The sequence below is a fragment of the Oryzias latipes genome, chromosome 16 (genome assembly GCF_053564925.1).
Source record: "Oryzias latipes strain Hd-rR chromosome 16, Olatipes_Hd-rR_3.1".
In the NCBI taxonomy this organism is placed as follows: Eukaryota; Metazoa; Chordata; class Actinopteri; order Beloniformes; family Adrianichthyidae; genus Oryzias; species Oryzias latipes.
This window is the reverse complement of record NC_136252.1, coordinates 25,574,758-25,596,104: the sequence shown is the minus strand read 5'-3', so window position 1 is coordinate 25,596,104 and position 21,347 is coordinate 25,574,758. Positions and strand designations below refer to the sequence as shown.

General features: G+C 40.8%; 1 protein-coding gene across 3 annotated transcripts in view; it reads left to right on the top strand.

Moving 5' to 3' along the window:
• Window positions 1-924: 924 nt before the first annotated feature.
• The window catches only part of bcam (basal cell adhesion molecule (Lutheran blood group)), a 49,809-nt gene continuing 29,386 nt past the window's right edge, over window positions 925-21,347 (top strand). For 2 of the 3 annotated variants that reach the window (XM_023964002.2, XM_023964001.2), the window contains exon 1: window positions 945-1,353. In XM_023964002.2, the coding sequence (XP_023819770.1) occupies window positions 1,290-1,353 (64 nt within the window). In that variant the 5' untranslated portion in view covers window positions 945-1,289. Of the gene's footprint in view, window positions 1,354-21,347 lie in introns of all 3 variants that reach the window. The other variant, XM_023964003.2, reaches the window with a different exon arrangement.

Sequence of the window (21,347 nt, the reverse complement as noted above, 5' to 3'; positions counted from 1 at the left end):
TTGTTCTGTGTGGTGTAGGGGAGCTCAAAGAGGCTCAGTGGGCGGTGCTGCCAACTAGCGGTCAGAGGTTTAAGTGGAAGTCAGCCGCTGTAGGATGCTTATAAATAATTAAATAAATATCGTCTTGACAGCATTTATTATCAATACAAATATCGACAAATGAACTATCGTGATATATCGGCGAATGATTGGTCGAGATGTAGATTAGGACCATATTTTATCTGGCTCAGAGTTAAAATCAACTCTAAGTGTTGCATTAACACTTCCTTTTTCACTGTGAACAGATTTAAAAAAAAGAAATGCTTCTTGATTCTATTAAAGCTGTTTTATTCATATCTAAACCTTTTATTTGCTACTTTATCATTTCCACGTGTCCCATGCTGAACTATGTATCTGTAGAGCGTGCATGCTTGCCCCAAAAATTATCTTTTCCAGCAAGAACAGCTCCTGAATGAATGTAAATACCTTGGAGTTAAGGTGCAACCCAGCTCTGTGACAAATTGTAAGCTTTTTTTTGGTCATTTTTGTGCCTTACTTGATGTCTTTCCCAATGGCAGTTTTCACAGACGGCTCCTGTGCAGTTTGACAGCTCTGCTTGTCTTTTTTTTCAGAGACACTGACACAATGTGACAATGGCTGCAGTTGCTGTTGCTCTAATTAGCATCCTCCACCTACAAACCCTGATTATTGAGCAATAGCATCCTGACACTTTTTAAAATCACAATAAGCATGTTTTTAAAAAATTATTGTCGTTAAAAGTAAAAATGCACCAGCTTGAAAATGATGCTTCAACTCCAACATCAAAGCTCTGGAGCTGCTCTGTTCAAAACATCTCCAGCCAGCCTTCTATAAAGCTCAGTTATTTATGAGTAAAGGGCACGTTTTTGGATTCGCTATGAGTCAGTGCGTCTCATGATAAAATCCCTTTCAACTTGCCTTAAAGAAATCCTACGGGCCCCAGCAGACCTGCGCAATTAGTCAAGTGGGTCTTTTCATTGGAACTGAGGTGGAGAGACGAGAAGGGGGAGGGAAAAAGTGTGTGGGGAGGAGAGGGGGTCACCTTTTGTGCAAATATATCAACCAAGTGGATTGCCACCAGCATCAGATTTCTGAGAGAGAAAGAGAAACTCAGAGACGGGAAGCTTTGGAGCACAACCACCAGAAGAGAAAGACAGACAGACAGGTCTGCTGCTGCTGCTACTGCTGCTGTTGCGCTCGATTTCTGCATTGAACAACCAAAAGCAAAGTGATTACTTTTTAAAGAAAAAGAAAAAGTTGAACGAGCTGGAATGGACGGGAAAACACTAAGACTCACGCCGCTGTGGTGCACCTTGCTCCTCTGGGCATTCCAAGGTGAGTGTCTTTACGCATCCACTGCGCTTACAGCAACTTTGTCCCGCTTTTGAACGCGCCGTTGGTTCGATTTTTATGCTTTCGGGCGACGGATTTCCACTTTCCTAGAGCTGCAGCTGAGCTCACCCAAGTGCCCAAACCTGTCCCGTTCACGCCTCAACTCAACAGACTGTGTGTTTGTTTCCCCAAACTTCAGAATGAGACTGCAGGTGGACGATATGCGTTTTTATTTGGAGGAAGGTCAGTTGTTTAAGTAGAGACCCACTCTACTCCGTGTGCGCCGCGTGTTGTGCAGCGTCAGACTGCGCAAGTAGATTTCACGCGGGGTTTTATGTTTGTCCCGCACTTTTGAGAACGCAAACCTGTGAGGAACCTTACTTTATACAGGACAGCTCTGCCGCAGCACGGAGGGACACCCTAAGTAATTTAAACGTTCAAATTTGCATTCGCTTCTTTATGGGCTAAAAGCAAGTATTCAACCCCAAGTACTCAACAACTTAAGAGAGAGAAAAAAAAAACAATTTTCGTTTTATTTGAACCTTTTCCCCCCTAATATCTTGTTGCTTTGCCCAAATCCTGCTGCGGTGTGTGCGTGCGCATGCGTGTGCTGCGGCGCAGTTTTCAGCGCTTTGATGTCGGATTTCTGTCTCCTGTGTTGGCAGTGCGCCTCACCCTCAGCACCCCAGGGTGCCGCCAGAAAACTAAGCCAATTTCCAATGCAACTTGTTTTTCCCTGAATATTGTTTACTGCAGCGCAACAGATAAACTAATACACAAAGTAGTCAATATTTTGACAGAATGCGCCTGGTTTCATGTGTTTCTCCCAAAGGTGTGAGTCTAATTGTAATATTATGTCATGTACTTTTAATCACTTGATAATATATTTACATAAATTTGATGCCAATAATTTTATCATCATAACTTTAGAGTTGCCTTTTTTCAATGCATGTTTATATTTTCAATTAATGTAGCATTTTGTAACAATTTCAGGATGTTTGTTACAATATTTTAGCCTTTTTTTAAATTAAGGAAGAGAAGGGCAGAGCTTATTTGCTTGTGCCCCCTCCTATGTTTAAGCCACCCCTCCCCTCCTTTTTTTCTGCCTTGTCAGATTCCCTTCATCTCAGGAAATTTCTAACCACTCTGCTGGCACTCCTTTATCTTATTAATTGAATTGCAGCCCTACTTTCCTTCACATCAGCATCAGCTCTTGATGACTCCGTCCTTTCCCGCTCTCCCCTTGCCTCCTCTCCCTGATTTATTGGATGTTCCCTCACAGTTGCTCCCTCAGAGACAGTTGTTGGGCTTTTGCGGAGTGTCTGTCCCCCTTTGTGGAGCCTCCAAACAGGTGCCCACTAAAAAGTGCCCTGTAATTTATGGAATCGGGTCTAATGTATAGCCTGCCGTAAGCGCACATCACACAGCTGTGGTGCATTGATTTAAAAGCTTGTCTCCAGGTACTGAGCTCAACACGGCGTCAGCGTCTTTAACCCAACCCATTCAGTTCCACACGACAAAGAAAAAGTCAGCAGACGTTTTTTATTCTCTGCTAAAAACTCTTCTCTTCCTTGAGCCAGCTTTAGTCTAATAATAGCAGCACTTGTTTTGTCTCGATGGGATTGTGTCATGCAAATCTACATTCTTTAGATTGCTGGTCACACATGTTTGAAAAGCCAACTTTGTTAGTGTTGAGTGCAAATGGGAAAAAATGGAACCACAGATGCATAGTGGTCCAATGTAGTACATCTGCAACAAAAAATATAGTAAGCCTAGTAGTAGATGCAGTAGTAGTAGTAAGTAGGGCACAAAATCCACTAATGGCACCAAAAATATCTATATTTTACATTGTTATATTTCATTTGAGTCTTTTTAAGTATCAAACTCAAAAGAAAAATACACTTTTTTAACCTAAATCAATTTAGAACTTTGGAAAAAAGCAGATCTCCTTTTTCTGCAACAAAATAATGAGAAGGACCCACAAAAAAATATGTTTTTCCTGAATGTAAAACTACAGCACAATTCAAGTCTGAAGTATTTTGAGCTTTATTTAAATAACTTTGGAGCACAGGAAATACAAAAAGAGGGTCAGATGAGTCAGATGAGTCCTGGCTAAACGGCAGAGACTTGTGAGGGAAGTGGAAGGAATTGTTTTGACAAGCATCAGTTGACTTCAAGGTGTGGTCTACTAAGCAGCGTCAGCCCCTTTTGTCTAACACAGCTTCAAATCCCACAGTCATTTCCTCGCTTTTAATTTCTTTACCTCAGCCAATGCGACATAAGTGGTATACCCCCTGCAGCCTTGTGTAATTATTATGGTATTAGGCTTGAAAAAGAGCCGTATGGCCGAGAGGAGTTTTGTGAATGACCCGGGACACGTTTGTTTTTTTTATTTATGAAGTTTCAAACTGACATATATCCTTAAATTTCATGTGTGAATAATCCACAAAAGCAACACAGTTCACCTGATACTGCTTTAAGGATGTAACAAGGTTTCTCGTTTTGTCATTTGAGTCTCTTAAAAGAGAAGGGCTGTAATTATCATGCTTGGTTATCTATGTTACTGCAAGTTGGAATAAGTGGCATTCTTCTGGACACGTAGGTGCTCGCCCTCTAACTTTGTAGAAAAGAGCTTCTGTCTTCACTTAAGTTCCTACTCATCACACGCGACTGCCTTTAATGCCAGAACAAACAATTACCAATAGTTTACTTTTCTCATTTCCACTGAAGTGGAACATTCCAGCAAAATACTGCTGAGGTAAATAGTCATACGTTTGTTAAAAAGGGTACTTTCAGGCTCTGTTAGAGTAACTTTACAATTAAGACTTTTATTCCCCATTTCAGTATTGCAGCTGTGCGAGACACTGATGTTGGCTGGCGAGCTGGCAGTGAGCCCTGCTTGACAGCTGGGCATCAACACATGGTACTCCGCACGCACGTGGTTAATCCCAGGGAAGTCTTCAGTCAGAACAATGCAGTTTTCAGTGCAGATGGGAACGTTTTCCACCTAAAACTGAAACTCTCTTGTGGCTCTACGAGAGCTTCAGCTAAAGCTGTGATTACAAAAGCCTCCACAGGTATATAAACCAAAAGGCGTGTTTTTTGTGGGGTTTTTCCAGCGTGTTTTCTCATTGCTGTCTATCATGCCATCTCACATTCTTTTTCTTTCAAACCTCTATTCCTCACTTGTTTCTTCACGCAGTGTTTTTCAAAAAGATACGCTTTTATACTCAGCCCCTGTTTGATTGCTGTCATTTAACATGTTTCTTTCCAACAAATCATTGTGTTTCTACTTATTGCAACCCATTACTGACCCTGCATAACGTCAGGAAGATGGGATGCGGCGCTTTAGTGGGAGAGGCCTCTGTTTGCTTTTACAGACGTCCCTCGAGTCCCTCCAGAATGGATTTATGACCACTATTAAGGACTTAAAAATGGGAGTTAGAGTCCTCCCCTTCACCCTTTTGCATTTGATTCAAGCATCTTAGTAGTTATGTTAAAAACGCTGAGCTAAAATACAAAGTAGAAACTTAAAAGATGTTGCTGAGGTGTGGTTGGTTCCTTTTCAGCTTTCCTGCTTCAAAGCTATTGGGGAGTAGTAAGGAGGGAAGGAAGGAAGCATAAAGCAAAAAACAGACAACCAAATTAAAGAGGGAGATGAGAAATGATTGGAGCCAACCATTGTGCCACCACAATGTAGCCTTGTTGTTCCTGTCTCTGGGGAGGAAGTTGATAGTGATTTGTAATTTCAAATGCAGCCTTGAAAAGAGGCTTTATGTTTCTGGATGTGTGTCCTTGGTTCTACGTGTGTGTGTGTGTGTGTGTGTGTGTAATGGTAATTTAGGGAGTAGGATGCAATTCAGGGTTGTGCAAAATTGAAATTTCAAAAAGCTCGTTCAGGACACAATAGTAAGTGCAGCCTGTCCATTTAGTGGACGAGTGCTCTATTAGGAATACAGGTTTTAAAAAAAACCTTGTACTTCAGGTTGTTTCTTTGTACACACACACAAAGAAATGCAGGATTTACTTGGGTTTTCCAGTTGTTTTAATCAGTCAAATCACATGAAACAAAAAAAGGCAGCGATAGCAGCAGTAAAGATCAGAAAGATGGACTGAGTCCAGATTGAGGAATACCAATTAGGAACGGGGAATGTCATGGAAGAGCCTGGATCTGAGGCCAAGGAGATCATTTTCCTGGCAGAGGAGAGGAAATTCTAACCCCTGTGCCCCTCCAAGCCTAAACCCTCCATCTGACTGTTGGCTGGCACGAGGTCCATTGGGAGACGCACAAGCTGTTGGCTTTCAGACATCAACAGTTGCCTCAGCAGCAGTTGTTGAATGCACCCTTCAAAGAAGCCCCCCTCCACTGCTTAACGCACACGCACTTGGTTCCATTACCACCTTATGTCTTTCTGTGACAACGGTTTCGGCTTTAAAACAATGGTCAAAACTGCAGTTTTTATTGTCATAATAATTTTAGATTTATGTAGCGTTTCAAATAAAGCTCATGCAAAACTGCTCTGGCTTACCGTGCTACTAAAAAAATCAATCTACAAAGCATCTTAGTATTTGTTTCTTATGAAAAATGTTTCACAATAATCAAACCAAACTTTATTTATAAAAAAAAGGGCTTCTCATGCCTTGTCCTTTACATTTTAAAAAACAAAAAAAACATACACAATGTTATAAAAAAACTACAACAACCCACGGTTCACTCTTCCCACTCCCCTCCGTTGATACATATGGCGCATGACCCCACACACAATGAATACTTATAAAAGTAACTTTTAAAAGAAACTTAAGACTCCCTTTCTCTCTCCTCTGTGTCATATAAATATAGTCTTTGGGTTTAATTGTTTCCTCAAATGAATTAAAAAACAAGTCTGCAATGCAATGTTTAGCCTGTCCTTTAAACCCTCTACAATGGCTAATCTCACTTTTTCATCCATCACCCCCTCCCCATGACTTTAATCTAGTTAATGGTTAAGCAGCGGTGTTAACCTCCCCGGTGAGACTGGTCACTGTTTGACAATGAGATCTTATTGCCTTAACTGGGCCAGTGGGACCTGGGAGAGTGGAAAAGGTGCATTAATCCTCCTCACTAGGAAGGAAGAAGAGGAGGAGGAGGGGAAGACGCCCTCGCTTTAGTGTTTGTGTGTGAAGGCCAGAGGTCGTATTTGCGTTGCAGCTTTAGCAGAGAAGTTTCTGGAGTGTTTGTTCCGATATGACCCGCATACCTGTAAACCTGAGAGGAGTGGCCTCCTCCAATGTCATGTGAGAGCATGTCCAGAGAACCATCACTGAGCAAAACCAGTCTCAGTTTTCCATGTGTCTGTGATTTATCCTGAGGCCATAACTCACCTCTGTTTAATAGCACTTTTACATATTTGATCCCTTCAGAAATCAGTCATAGAACGAAGCCACTTTTCTGTGTTTGTGTGAACTTGACTTTGAAAGAGTTGAGAGGTACCGCCTACGTGCTTTGACACTTAATGTTCTCCTTCAGTCACGTCTTATTCTTATTTTAGCATGTTTTTTTTTCTTTACGCATTTCCTTGTAAATGTGCCTCTGGGGCTCCACAGCCTCCTTTTGAACATATCTCTGTAAATCATCACTTTGATTATCCTGGAGTGGCCGATCTGGAGCTTTTGGATCATTTTCATGAGGCTTTTTAACTGCTGGGCTGTTGTCTCAATCTGATCATTCTCATCGTTGCAAGTCTTTAATCTGCTCAATGAGTGCATGCTTTACTTCCTATTGATTCTCTGCACCATCAGAAATAAAACAAATAGAATAGAATCAATATAAAAATGCACAGGGTAGTTTCTGAAAGCATAGGACTATTAATAGTTTTGGAAAGAAAAAAAAAATTCCTTGCAAAAAGACTTGATCGAGGCTGTAAAAAAGAATGTAAAAGTTAGACATTGATGGTTAATGTGATGTAAAAAGGGACTAATAAAGGTTTTCAATGAACTAGCTGTTGGCTTTTCCAGAACACTTAAGGAAGCCAGACTTCTTCTTTGTCTGCTTTTATGTGGTTGCCAAAAAAAGCAACCCATCATTGGGGGGTCATTGAATTGCCAAAGTCATCAATACATTGATTTTCCAATTAAAATCCCTGTCTCCTCAAATGAATAATCAATATGGAGTCTCACTTCTTTGGGAAATTTTCAAGAAAACTCACAAAAGTAAATATTTACCAAATGCTATTCAAAGGAGAAAATGAAAGAATATCTTTAGATAAATCTGATGATCAGATAAGCTGATCTCCTGATAAAATGATGACTGAAATGAGTCATGAGGATTCTAAATGCTGATGGGTCACGAGCCAAAAAGAACATGATCTTAAAAGTTACTGCTGTGAGTTCAAACATGTTTAAAAAGTGTCTTTTGCGTACAGAGTTTATTCCAATGCCTTCAGAGGTCTGTCACTTTTTCCAGATTGTGCCACTGTTGCAGAATCTGCTTGATCTATTTGACAAAATTGTGCTGACCAAATTGTGAGTTACAGCTGTTTAGTGAGTAGCTGTCTAGCCTAAAGGCCTGTTCACACCGGGACGAATTTCGCCGTCGATTTTCGCCGACGTTTAACGCCTCGTGACTAAACAAAGGGCACCAATGAGAGTGTGCACACCGACGCGAAAAAACGCCCCGCGTTAAAGCGTCAAAAAAAAAAAACGCCTCGGGTTCGTTTTTTTTTTTCGACGCGTCGCGTCGAAATCTACTCGACCAATGAGAATGGCGCTTTTGCTCACGTGTCTGGAGCTTCTGAAGTTACAGTAAAACACAACTTGGGGGCGCTCATACACAAAACTGCCTTGCTGAGCACACATACCAGCGAAGAAGATAGACACCAAGTAGCGTCTACACTGCCGCGAAGCAATAATGACGGACATTCTAAAATATCCCCGAACCAAGCACCAGTTGGAGCTACTGGTGCTTGAAATATTCACGTTTTCTTTGTTTGATTCTGACAAGCGCGTAAATACTTGCTCTCTTCTTCTGAGTGAAAAGCGACTTTAAGCGTAAAGTTGCGCAGCGCCACCTTGTGTACAGGAGTATTTCTGTTTACATTAAGCGCCATCTAATGTCAGGGAATGAAATTGCATGTTCACTCCACTCATCGTCAGCGAAAATCGCCTGGGTGTGAACACAAAAAACGTGGCGAAAAACGCTGGCGAATAACGCCTGGCGAATATTCGTCCCGGTGTGTATGGGCCTTAAAGCAAAAGAAAAAGTGATATAAAAAAAACTTTGTCCTCTCGGACTGACCTTATTCTTTAGACAGTCATTCGAGTTTTCAACTTAAAGACCCTCTCTGATCATCTTTTGATCTATTTTAAAATCATTCCCAGTGTTTTTTTTTTTTTTAATTATAATTATGCTGTTTTTTTAGCCCAAATAAAAAAACCTGTATCGTTTTCTAGGAAACAGTTTATGCAGAGCGGCGGTGGTTCATTAGAAATTTGTCTCTAAATTTTGGGCAGGGCTGTAGGCACAGAAAAAGCCCACCCCCACTTCCCACCTCCCACCTGTTTACTTGCCCTCCTGTTAGCTTACAGCCTCTAACAATCCCAACATAACATTACTAGTGGAACACATATGGCGGGCAATATTGGAGCTATCCAGCCATACAGTTTTGAGCCAGATGCCATCTCAATGGATGCATCCAAATAGAGCGGAGGAGAGAGTTTGTGGCCTGCCGATTGTTGTGTTTTACGTCACAACTGCAAAGTTTTTCCATTGATATGAATAAAGAAATACTCAGAAATGCAATTGAATCGGTTAGTTCAAAAGGGGCCCAAGTCCAAGAGGTTTGTTTTACCAGGACATTATTTTAATTGCATAGCTTAAAGGGAGGCTACACCAAATGATTAATACTTTAGCCAGATTTAGCACCAGTTCATAGGTTACAAATGCTATCATATGAAGCACCTCAATTTTATCATTTCAGAGGACTAGCAATCTAAAGTCTCTGGACTTGGGCCATTCTTGAATTAAACAGGGGCGCTGCCATATTGGATAACTAGCGCTGCCATCTATGGCAAAACCCATGCAAGAGAGACCCAAGTCCAGGAATGTTACACTTAATGCATTTTAAATGTCAAGCATAGTCAATACATTCCAACGAACTTGGGACTTTTTTGCACATAATCAGATAGCTTTTCCCTTGAAGACCATAGAACATATAATATCTCTATTTTGAAAAATTGTGGACTTGGGCCTCTTTTGAACTAACCGATTCAATTTTTAGCTTCATTTTCTTTATACAGTATGTCCTCCATTATAAGAAAAACGCCACATGAACATGATAAAAACACAATTTTTATCAGAGTGGCTCTTTAACAAATTTGTTAGCACTTTAAAAAATGTTTTCAAACGATCTAACTTCTGAGTTAAAATGGCACTTTCATGCTGAAAATTAGTCTCACTCTAAACTCATCCATCGCTTTTCTTTCTTGTACCAGAGACACATACTTGGGTTGTGTAAACATCTTTTAGCTCTAATGGTGCTAGTAGATGCAGATGATAGGAGTGGAGTAGTTTATGCTCTAAAAATATTCAAGACGGAAGTGCTTTGATGTTATAACCCACTCATGGACTTCCAAAGATGCCTTGGTCTCACAGCAGCCAATGTATTTGAACTCAGAAGGGTTGGAAACTAAATCTCCTGTTTAATTCATCATTTTTTATTTAATTTAACAGAAAAAAAACAGCCCAAGCTTTCTCTGGACTCATGTGAATGTTTAATTTGGAATCAATAACATTCAATTGGATTATGACTCCATCCGCCTAAATGATTCCCAACTACGTGACTGTGCAATCTGCAGAATATAGAAAGTGATGCATAGTTATTGTAGCTATAATGCTCCAGTTATTGTGTGCCTAACTGGTTAAGAAGGGCTAAAGCAATTTTGACTGCAGTCTTTGGGCTCAGGGCTCGTTGTTGCACTAAGACTTTATTTATTGAACATGCATTTTAACTGAATGAAGACATTTGAATGGATGCTGTATGTCCTCTGAGGCTTGAGAAGGTAGTTGGGTTTTTTTAGGCATCTGCATTAAGCTCTCAAAGAGGCAATCAGAGGACCCCTCCTTTTGATCCTCTTCCCACTTACATCATCCACACTCATTTTGAGATTTGTCTCTGTGGAGAATGATAAAAGACGCACAAACTCTTCATGTCAATTAACTGTCCAGGGGTGCACTGCGGACACAGTGTGTCTCTGCATTGATTCTAGAGCGTGAGGGTGGGGCTGGTTAATGGCGGGGGCAGAGAGGACACATGTTCAATAACAAGGCCTGACAAAGAGGCACGCACTGAGGGACGGATAGAAGGAAAATGAGAGGACGATGGTGCATTCATTATGCCTGTGCTTTTCATTATCTCTCACTTCTACTTAGTGCCGGGAATCAGAGTCCTTACAAATAAATAAATGTTTTCCATTGAGAGCACCATAACAGGGGAGCAAAGCTGTCGCATCACAGCAGAGGTTTCTGGTTTGAATCTCAACATGGACCTCTCCTGATGGGGCATGCTTTTGTGTTGCAGGTTTACACCTATACTCTAGGACAGATGTGGGCAAGCTTTTTGACTAAAATTTGACAGAAGGGCAGAACCAGGAGCAGATACGCATAGTATTTTGGTACTCCGCCCCATAAAAGAAAGAAAAAATATGAAATCTGGACTAAAATATGCTTTAATTTTGATTGAAATTTAATAAATATATTATAAAACAGATAATTTTGGACTTTTTATTTTAAAATTATGACTTTTGTTCTCATTTTAGAGACAATTGCCTCATTGGGTTGATGTCCCGCAGGGAAAAATGCAAACTTGAACAATGAAAAATGCAAACTTATAAAAAGGCTGCATTCATAAGGTTCATGTGGAGTTAAAATTATTTATGTATCACACCAAAAGTCTTTGTGGTGCACCATCTATGAGTGGACACCACAATTACAGGGAAAATGTAACATTATAAAGGAATACTAATACTCCATTTTGGCCCCCAGTATACGGCCCCAGGGCCAAAGTTTGACCTTCCTGCTCTACAAACCATTCCTAGCTGATATAGGAACAGTTCCCAAATCTGCCAAGTTTTCTCCATTTTAACCTGTTTTCTACGTCAGAAAACAGTTGTATTCAGATGAACAAGCTCTGCTGGCTAAGACCAGACAACTATACATTCTATACCCAAGAAAAACAGTTTCACCTGACAAGATCGCCTTGCTCTGTCATCAGAATCCCAGCAACTAATGTATCCAATGAACTGGGAACCTGCCCCCTGCCTAATGACTATTGGGAAACTCTCCAATCTTTCTGCAACTCTGGACAACATAAAGCTAATCATTACAATATCTAGTGCTAGAAGTTTATGTATTAATTTGATACGAGAATATGTTAAAAAGCTCTAAAAAAAAACTTTTGATGATGCTTTTTACCGGTTTGTCCATCTAAAATCAAACTTACCAAAAAGGAAGTAACAAAAACAAAGTAGAAAAAAGGTGGAATGCATAATCCTTGTTTTTTTCTCAAGTACTTACATATTATTGTTAACACAAACAGGCTCCAACCAGCCATGTTCATCTCATGTTAAATGCACAATGCACACATAAATACATATTGCACATCATGTCTCATGCACTCCTCATTGCAGCATCTTTGCATGTGTTTTTCAGTCTTTTTCTTTCTACACCTGAACAATGCCACATTGTAAAGACATTCCTTCAGGCTGTTGGAATGCAGGTATTAAAACTGGGCCGATTACACTTCAGGCAAAGGGAGAGGCAAGGAAAGGAAGAAGAATGCAAGTGTAGAGAAAAAGGGAAGAGAGGAACTGTGGAGACTGACGAAAGGTGGTACTAGTTTATGTTGAAACTGCGTGTAACTGCACACACAGGTGGATACCACATGCAGGAGTGTGTGCACATATACGTGGCTGCAGGTGTTTTGGTGGATGAGTGTGAATGCACAAAGCATTGAATGAGCTAACACTTAAGTTCATGTGTCATTAAGGGGTGCAGTGGGTGTGGGGCCACAGCTTGCTGTGTGTGGCCACTCGTCATCTGGGTTGTCAGGACTGTTGAGTACATGTGAACATTACCGCAAACCGAACATTACCTAGAATCCAGACTTAAGTGTGGACAACCCACTTCTAGGGAGTACCAGCTGGCGATGGGACACGGGGGGGTTTAGACACAAGTCAATTGTATGCTGACAGGGCCTCACAAGCTTAGCCTCAACCTCTTTTTAAAAAACTTTTATCAGCTTTTTCCAGCTTTCCTTTTTACTTTTATTTTCATCTTTTGTGCTGATCCTTTGTTTACAATTTTTTAAAATCAAACTCTGTCAATCTGTAGACTTTCTTCCTTAGCTGGTTTTAAAGTTATTTACTGTGATTTCATAAAAGAAACTCGAGGCTCAAATATAAATTTAGGCTGTCAGGGTTCTAGTATGGCCATCCTGATAAAGATGTCTGCAACATAAAATGGACAAATAAGTACATAAATAAATCTATCCATGACTTGCTGCACCCTTTCCGCTGAGCAAGTCATCCTCACACAAACCCCAGCTAGCACCATCTGTTTGTTCATGTGTCTCTTTGGCACTGGCTTTTGTGGCATTTGATGTGACAGTTCACCAGAGCATAAAACCCCGGCCCACCAACGGCACAGTAACAAGGCAAGCTGAAGCCCAGTATGGGGCGATTTCCCCAAGCTAATGCTAACTCCTAACTAATATTCACTGAGAGATGTTTGATGCTAGAAGCAGTTGGAGGAAATGTGGACCGTATGGTTCCTCTGGTTCCAACCAAACTGGCTCCAGCCAAACAAAGGCACGCTTGTTCTCCTGTGGCTCCCCACCTGCTCTCTCCTCCTCCGCTTTGCCTGCATCCAAGTATCAGAGGCAGACCTTCCGTCCTTCAGTGAACACTTTCTCCTTCTAAAACCTTCATTGGGCTTCTTTTTTTCTCTCGCTTTTATTTGTCATTCACAAATGTAGCTGGAGAATAAAACATGGTAACATTGGCTAAAACATATATTTACCTTTAAACACCATTTTTTTCTCTGTTATCACTTTACCTTTCTCTGCTTTTTTGAATATTTTACCTTCATCCAGTCTTTGCACTACTGTCATCGACGTCCTTTTCTCTATGTTTGATTTTCTTACTCATTCACAATCCATTGCCAATTGTTGTTCCTGTTATGTCTGTTGGCCCGCGTGGTCCGAGCAGCGGATTATCAGTCAGTTGACCACCAGAAAGTAGCCAAAGCTTCTAATGGAAACATGAGACAATATCGAAACGATCAGCTTTTTGGCTGTGGATCACGAAAACAAGCTGTTGTCTGAGGACCAGCCAGACTCGGTCCACACGTCCAGGAACTACATTAACATCAAAGCTCACACTGCAGTTTCTGTTTGTTTCCGTCTGCTGACTTTGGAAGTACAGCTGCCCCCCCAAAATATAGAATGTACCAAAAAAAAAAGAAGAAAAAAAAGAATAGAGATGAGTGATCATTCAAATGTGATTGAAACTATTTAATAACTTCCAATAGTATTTCTTCTTTGGATGACCACTTCATATATATACATATTTTTTTAAAAATCTGTGAATTCATTTAGTTAATTTGAGTTTTAATTTTAGATGTCCTCTCCTTCAAATAATTACCGGTATCTGTAAAACCACTACAGGCAGAATAATCAATGTGAACCTGAGCTGAGGCTTTTTTTCCTTCAAAGCCATGCACAATGTTTCTTTTATGTTCTTTACTAATGATCAACTTATAAATATTCCAGTTTTTCCCCCATAATTTCACCTTGCGCATCTTCAATTTGGTGAATAGTTTAAAACTACAACTGTTTTCTAGTATTTTATTTTTCACTTTAACTTTCATTAGGCAGTTTAGACTCTAAAGTGAAGGCACAATGAACAAAACATGTATTACACCTTGGCATACATATCACATTTTACCATCTGTTTCCAAAAGTTGCATGTTTTTGGCAGCTTACTGTAATTATGAGTGCTTGAGCCTTATTTGGACTCTAATGTGTCTAATATTATCAGAAGGAATTGGCCCTATTCTGCTGGGAGTCTTAAGGTCTTCTGCCTTCACTTGTCTACAGTTAAAACCTTAGCCAAAAAGTTGCCTGCATGCTTCTCCACCTCAGGTTCACAACTCGTTACAGAAGTAGAAGCTTGGTTTCTTTGCCCGGGGCAACATATCTGCTCAGATACGAGACACCTAAGTCTTGGACAATTCTAGAGCTCTGCTGAGGACAGACGTCATGCACATCTCCCATCCATCAACTCGCCTCAACTCATTTTCACATTCCTGAGGTCACACTTCAGCACTACTTCTTACCTCTACCAAGTTTTGACAGATTCTGCCTCAGTGTTTTTTTTTTTTATCTTCTCCTTTTTTGACCACGTCTTCTGGGATATTTGCAAGTTTTTGCTTGCCTTTGCAAACCTTTTAGTCCTAACCTCCACACTATAAACGTCAGCATTTGCCCCAGGCGTCTGAAACAAATTCTGAAATGTTTTCTGAAATGAGATTCCGTGACATGCAGCATTAGAAGACACATTATTAAAACCAGTGAACAGTAGTGCTCGTATCAAAGTGCTGAAATGTATGAGGTAGTTTTTTGATAAACAAGTCTGTGATCATGACCAGTGTTTCTTTTTTTTCATCTGAATGAAAAAAAAAACATCAAAAGTTTTCATTTGTAGTCCCCACCATCATCCATCTGAAATATACCTGGATATAAACTTCAGATGCCGAAATTATAAAAGGGTGCACTTCATTTTTTATTACTAAACGCGTTGGATTCCACTTTTTCATGTATTTTTCCCAGAAGTTGATTTTTCTTCTCTGATGCTGCCCAAAAACACAGGAGTAAAAGAAAAACAGTACATCTTTTATTCAGTCTGCTTCTTTCCTTATCTGTTGCCTCTGTTTAACCCGGCCCTCCTCTCCTCACCTCCCTGCTTTTCTCCTCCTCCATTCTCCTCCTCTTATTCTCTTTACCTTCACATGTTTAGTGCTTCACTATTATTAACAGATTCCTGGAGATGGAGGAGGCAAATGAGACTCAAGGTTCTGAATTTAGCGACCCAACAAAGTTGCAAAAGCATCCTCCTCCTCTTACTGGTCACACATTCACAGATATTCCTTGGTTCCCATGAATTGCTTTTATTTAATTAATTTAGTTTTCTGAAACAAACATCGCCCACCTGGACCATATGTTTCAGAATATGTTGAATATGAATGTGTTTATGTATGTAGATATTTATGATTTCTGTTAAGCTAAAGTATGTTTTGTATTTTAGCTTTATTGTTTAATTTAGCACTGTTACTTCTTGACACCAGCTGCATAAAAGCTCACTTATAAAGAATTAAGTTAAGAATTTTAGATGTTTTTCCATTCCATTGTTGCTGACCTTCACATTAACGTTTTTTTTTTCTTCCATTACATCAGCCTTCAGAGTGAATGCTTGTATGGAATGCAGCAGGAACTTTTACAGTGATACCAGGGTATCCTAACACACATTGCTTCATTTTGTTATGCCACTATTGTCACTTGCAACATTTCTTGTAACATGTCTCTATCTATCAGTTTCAGTCTACTGTTTAATCTGGGCTTGTCAGATTCCATCTACATGTGACTGTTGGGTGGTCAGTCTTCAGAAATGCATTGTCTTTCTTCATATGGTATCTTGACTTGACATGATTGGCATGACAAGGAAGGAATGCGAAATGACCATTTTTTTGGCCGTTTATTATGTTCTGTTTCTTCAGAACCGGTCCATGGCTGACCCCAAGTAAAGTTAGAGCTGCAGTAAAGCCATAAACTTTGTTTTTTTAAATTGGATTTTGTTTATACTGTTTGTTTGTTTTTGAAAACACAAAAAAAAACAAAAAACAGATGATCTGATACAATGTTGACACTCATTTTTGAATAAAAGCCAAAAAAATCAAACAGCATATTATCTACATCTGTTTTCTGAATTGAAACTTGAAAATATGAAAACCGTTGACAGAAACCAGAACAGTGAAAACATTTATTAACAGCAAAAGCTATTTGTTTGGGTTCAAGTTTTCTGAAAAGTCTCTTTCAACACTGATAAAGTTTATGTAAGCTTTAAAAAAAAAAACATCACAAGCGTTTACTGCAGCACGGTCTTGGCCTGACTGACAAAAGGCCGCATGGTCTGCCATTACCGATTAAAGTGGCAGTAACCTTTATTGACAAAATGTCAAAAGGTCATCATTGCAGAAGTGTGCATTTATTTAGTTTATTATCAGGATGAATGATTGTCTGTGTATGCAAGAGTGCAACGAGTGGCACACCCCAAACGATTATGGGCCAATCTGTGCAGAGGTCTCATGGGAGTTTTAAAAACATCTGATGTCAGACAATGGGCTTTGGGGTTTATTCTATAAGGGACAACTTTATTTTATTGTTTTCTTCTGAAGAGCTGGATGTAGAATGCGTTGAGAAGAAACAAGCACAGAGTTGTCATACATTGGTTGTCATACTTTGTGACTTATCATCTAGGGAAAGGGGGCCTGCAGCTGTTGGGGGGGGGGGGGGGGGTGAAAGGCTTTGTAGGTGTGCAGATGGGGACAGGGCCCTTTTATTTCAATCATATTATTCAGTCTAACCTTTTCCCCTCTAACCTTACTCCCTTTTCCTGCACTAGCACTTGTCTTTGTCTTCACTCATGACAACACCCCACTGTTTCCGCCTTTGTGACATGGCTGTCTGTTCTCTTAACCTCTGCACATCTCTTCCTCTCAGCCAGATGCCTCTATGCTCTCCAAACTCTGGATCATGCAGGTCTGCACTGGTTGGGTCTGGTGTTGTTTTGTCTCCCTGAGGTTTCACACATTCCAGATGTTATCACCAGGCTCCAGTTAGCTTAGATGATAGCTATCTAGACAGGTCAGTCAATCACTTAACAATGAAGGATGCTGCCCTATGAGTCAGGCCTCATGCTCACGGATGATAAAAGGCCGGTGACTGGTGTGGCCTTGACATGCGGTTATCTCCCATGCTCGCATGTCAGATATATTATCTGTGCGGCTTGCAGACTCACCACTCACACAAACCTTCAAATCGATTCATCAAGTTAATTGTTGCGTGTTTAAATCTTGGCTTCATTTGCCTAATTATTTCATTTGTTTTTTTCCCTCCCTTTTAATCTACAAAGCTATGAATAATTATTAAATGAAAAATTAAGGAATCAGAAAAATGTTCTGGGTGGCAGATTGGAATTTTATTAGGAATGGAATAATGAATCTTTTTCAAGTCTCTGATGAGCCTTGATTTGTATAAATGAATAAGATATTGTTCGGTTTTCATTTTGAAGAGTGTTAAATTTATGCTTCATAAAATTTACAGCATGAAACTGAAATTAGTCATGGTTAACATTTCCCCCTTAGTCAACACTACCATTTCCATTTTCAAGCCCTGCCTTTACAACCGTCCTTTAATCGGGTAACTAGTGGACAGTGCTCCGTTTGTTGCCTGTTTATTTTTGTGTCTGAACGTGCCTGAGTGTATCCACCTCTAATCCAGCCCTGGGTACCCTCTGTCCCCCGCAGGCTCGGTGTCAGCAGTTTGACTTTGATGTCAAGCCACAATTTATTTGACGGTCTCTGTGGACTCCTGCGTTGTCCACATAATGTCTGGCAATCAATAATAATGTGACCTACCTAGCCAGAGCCTTTCTACCCGCTGCTTTAGTTATTCACCCCCTGGCTTGCAATATTCCAGTCTCTGGCCTGCCCCTGCCCCCTGAATAAAAAAAGAAAATGTCAAAAAAAAAGTCTCAGTACATCCAAGTTTTACCAATAATGCCTGTCTAGCTATGACAGTGACCTCTATGTCTGTCATGGTTACTAACAAGCCCCCCTGGAGCAAAAGTAAATCATTGTTTCTCTATTGTTTTTTTAAATTACATTATTTGTCTTACTAAAATAAATCAAGATGAGACAAGTAGATGAAAAAAAAGGCAAGTAAAGGAGAGGATCTATACTTTTGAAAATGGTTTGTGTAACTCCTGTTGTGTCCTACTTTTAAACCCCCTTTGCATTGTTGTTGAGGTAATAGAGAAAAGAAGAACACAGGTGTGCTTTCATGGTGCAGATTAGCCAGAAATGCTGGAAGCTTCACACAGGACTGTGTTGGCTAAGAAAAATGTGTATTTTTGGTGTGTTTTCAGCTTTATTCTCCCTTGAGTTTGCATGAAGATGTGGGTGTATAATTCATGATTTGTATACCAGTTACAGTATGTGCACTTGCCTCGACCATATGCTGGGTGATATTTGAAATATGCCGGTTGGGTGTGTAATTTTTTTTTTTTTGCCGTCTTCTTTCGTCACCTTGCTGTATGAGAATGAGCAAGACCTGCACTATTTCCTCATCTCCATCTTATCTGCTAGTCTCTCCTGGAAGTGCTGTGGCAAAAAATAGAGACAACTAGTCGAAAGTGCATTTTTTGTTATTCCACGATGTAAATAAATGGCACGTAAAGAATTTGACAAAGATAATACAGCCTCTTGTGAGCAATGACGTGGGATGCTTCTAACTTTAAATAACTGGAGGACTTTGTTTTTTTAATGAGTCATCTGCAGAGACATACTGTGGGTATCGGTCTGAAGATAAATGATGTTTGAAAGTCTCACCTGCATAAAAATAACATCATGCTACTGTTTGTATAACCGACTTTTGTTTGCATTCTATTCATGCTTGTGGCTAACGTCTCTCTATGTAGTGGTGGTTAGTGGGTCTATCTAGTTCCCAGCAATGCCTACCAGCCAGTCAACCAGCCGTGCTGGGCCTCTCCACTCTAATTAAACTCTCTATGGTTCCAGTATCCTACCAAAAAGATACCACCTCAAAGCCAAAGTCTCTGTTTGCTGCTGCCAAGACCCTCTACATGTGTGTTAGAATGGAGAAACTGAGACAGAGTGAGGGCTCATGGCCATATTTGCTTCCCATTTCACTCAAAGAGCAGATGACTGCCAAGACACAAAGGAGGTAAAGCAAATATGAAAGAGGAGACAAAACACGATCTACAGTAGACGGCAGTTGCCTTATGGAAGAAAAAAGGACTTAAGTGGATTTATAAATCAAACATAATAAAGACCACAATGGTGGAGAATAGTAATTAACTCTGAATTATTCTATCTCTGAGGGATCAAGGGATTAATGCAAGCTTTGGTTTGGATTCTGCACCTTTTTCGCTGTTGTTGGATGGGAGTTTGCTTCCATGTTTGTCAGTGAACATGCATGTCTGAGCGCATGCTTGTTTGGGTCTCACCACAGACCAGAAGGCTTTGGATGTCTGTGCCAGCGGGCTTGTGACCGTATCTGCCTGCCAGCCAGAGATTGTGTGTGTTGAGGTGTGACTTGGTACCCCGCACTTACTGAAGTTCATCCAAGCGTTCTAAGTTAATCCGCTATAATAGGTTGGAAAGGGGGGACATGCGCTGAATGTAGGGGCATCAAAAGGTTTTAAATGTGTGTGTTTTTTATGCGTTTGTGCAGTCTGCAGTGTGTGAGGTAAGCCGGTCAGGAGAGTACAGATTTAAGGCGAGACAGACCCTTTTAAATCCCAGGTTTATACGTTCTTGGGAGACCAAGAGTTGATAAGCCAGCCAGCCATTGAAAACAGCCTTGGTTGGCCTCTTATCACAGTGGTAAATCTGTCCAAATTTGATAAAAAAAAGCTGACTTTGAGAATGAATTATTGGTGGAGTACAAAGTAACGGAAAAGCTTAGTAGATAGTAACACGAGGAGGTCAGCAGTAGCCATCAATCTGCACTATAGTGGCAAGACGGGAATCTTGGAAATCATGCACTCCTAGCAAACAAAGAAGGAGTTTAGTGTTTAGTTGGGATTTCCAGTATCTCTCAACCCCCCAGTGAGTGTTGCCACTGTCAACAGCATTATAAAAGTCTGTTTGTATGGGATGGAATTAGAGGGACGGAAAGATTGGTGGGCAGGTGCAACAGTAATTTCCTGACGGCTGAGGAGTGGCGGTAGGCTTTACCCACTCTGTCTGGTATACAGCCTCCTCTGTCTCCTGACTGCTCCTCCTCCCTTTGCTTGTCTTGACGATAGCCAAGCTCTTATCATGTGTTTGAGTGTATTTCCAGAAACACACTCACAAAGAGGCGTGTTCCTCCTCAGGCTCTCATTTCCACACTCCCGTGCCCTTGGCTTTTCCCTTCACCCAATCTCCCTACCAGTGGGTTTACCCCTTCTTCTGCATCCCTCTATCTGCCCCTCACACACAGGCTTTACCAGCCAGCTGAGCACGATGGCCTGTTTTAAATGGAGCAATGGATGGATAAGAAAACAGCACAGGGATAAGGGGTGTGAAGAAAGGAGCAATGAATCAAGGCGTACACCAGCGGCCTGTTATCTCATTACAGCGGTGCTGGCTTGTCATGCCCCAATGACTATCCCCCCCGAGGAGCACCGTCAGCCCCCTATAAAACCCCCTTTATTCAGGAAGCATTCTCGCATTTCAGCTTGGGCACAAAGATGGGTAATTCTCTCTAGTTTCTGAGCTGTCCACACCAGATTTGTGTATCCTGGCTCAACCGGGGCGCACAATGGCACCAGCAGCACAGGCACAGCCACATACACAGCTGCTTGTTAGTCTCTCGTTATGAAATGATGCTTTCAGATAATGGAAGCTAATAGTGAGAGTGGATATCCATTTGTTCCACCATTTTCTCCCTATTCCAGTTCCCTAACACGATCCCGTGTGGGTTTTAGAAGAGGAACTCAAGAGGGAGCTACTGTCACCTGAAGTAGTGGAAATGGTGTTCCTCTCTGGCTTTTCTCCCCTCTTCTGCCAAAATGAAGCCTCATTAGACGTGAGAGGAGAGCTGTTTCTAAATGAGATGGGTAGACTGCGACTCAGCACTCCTACAGATACGGAGTGAAAGACAGGCCAGGGTAAGGAAGAG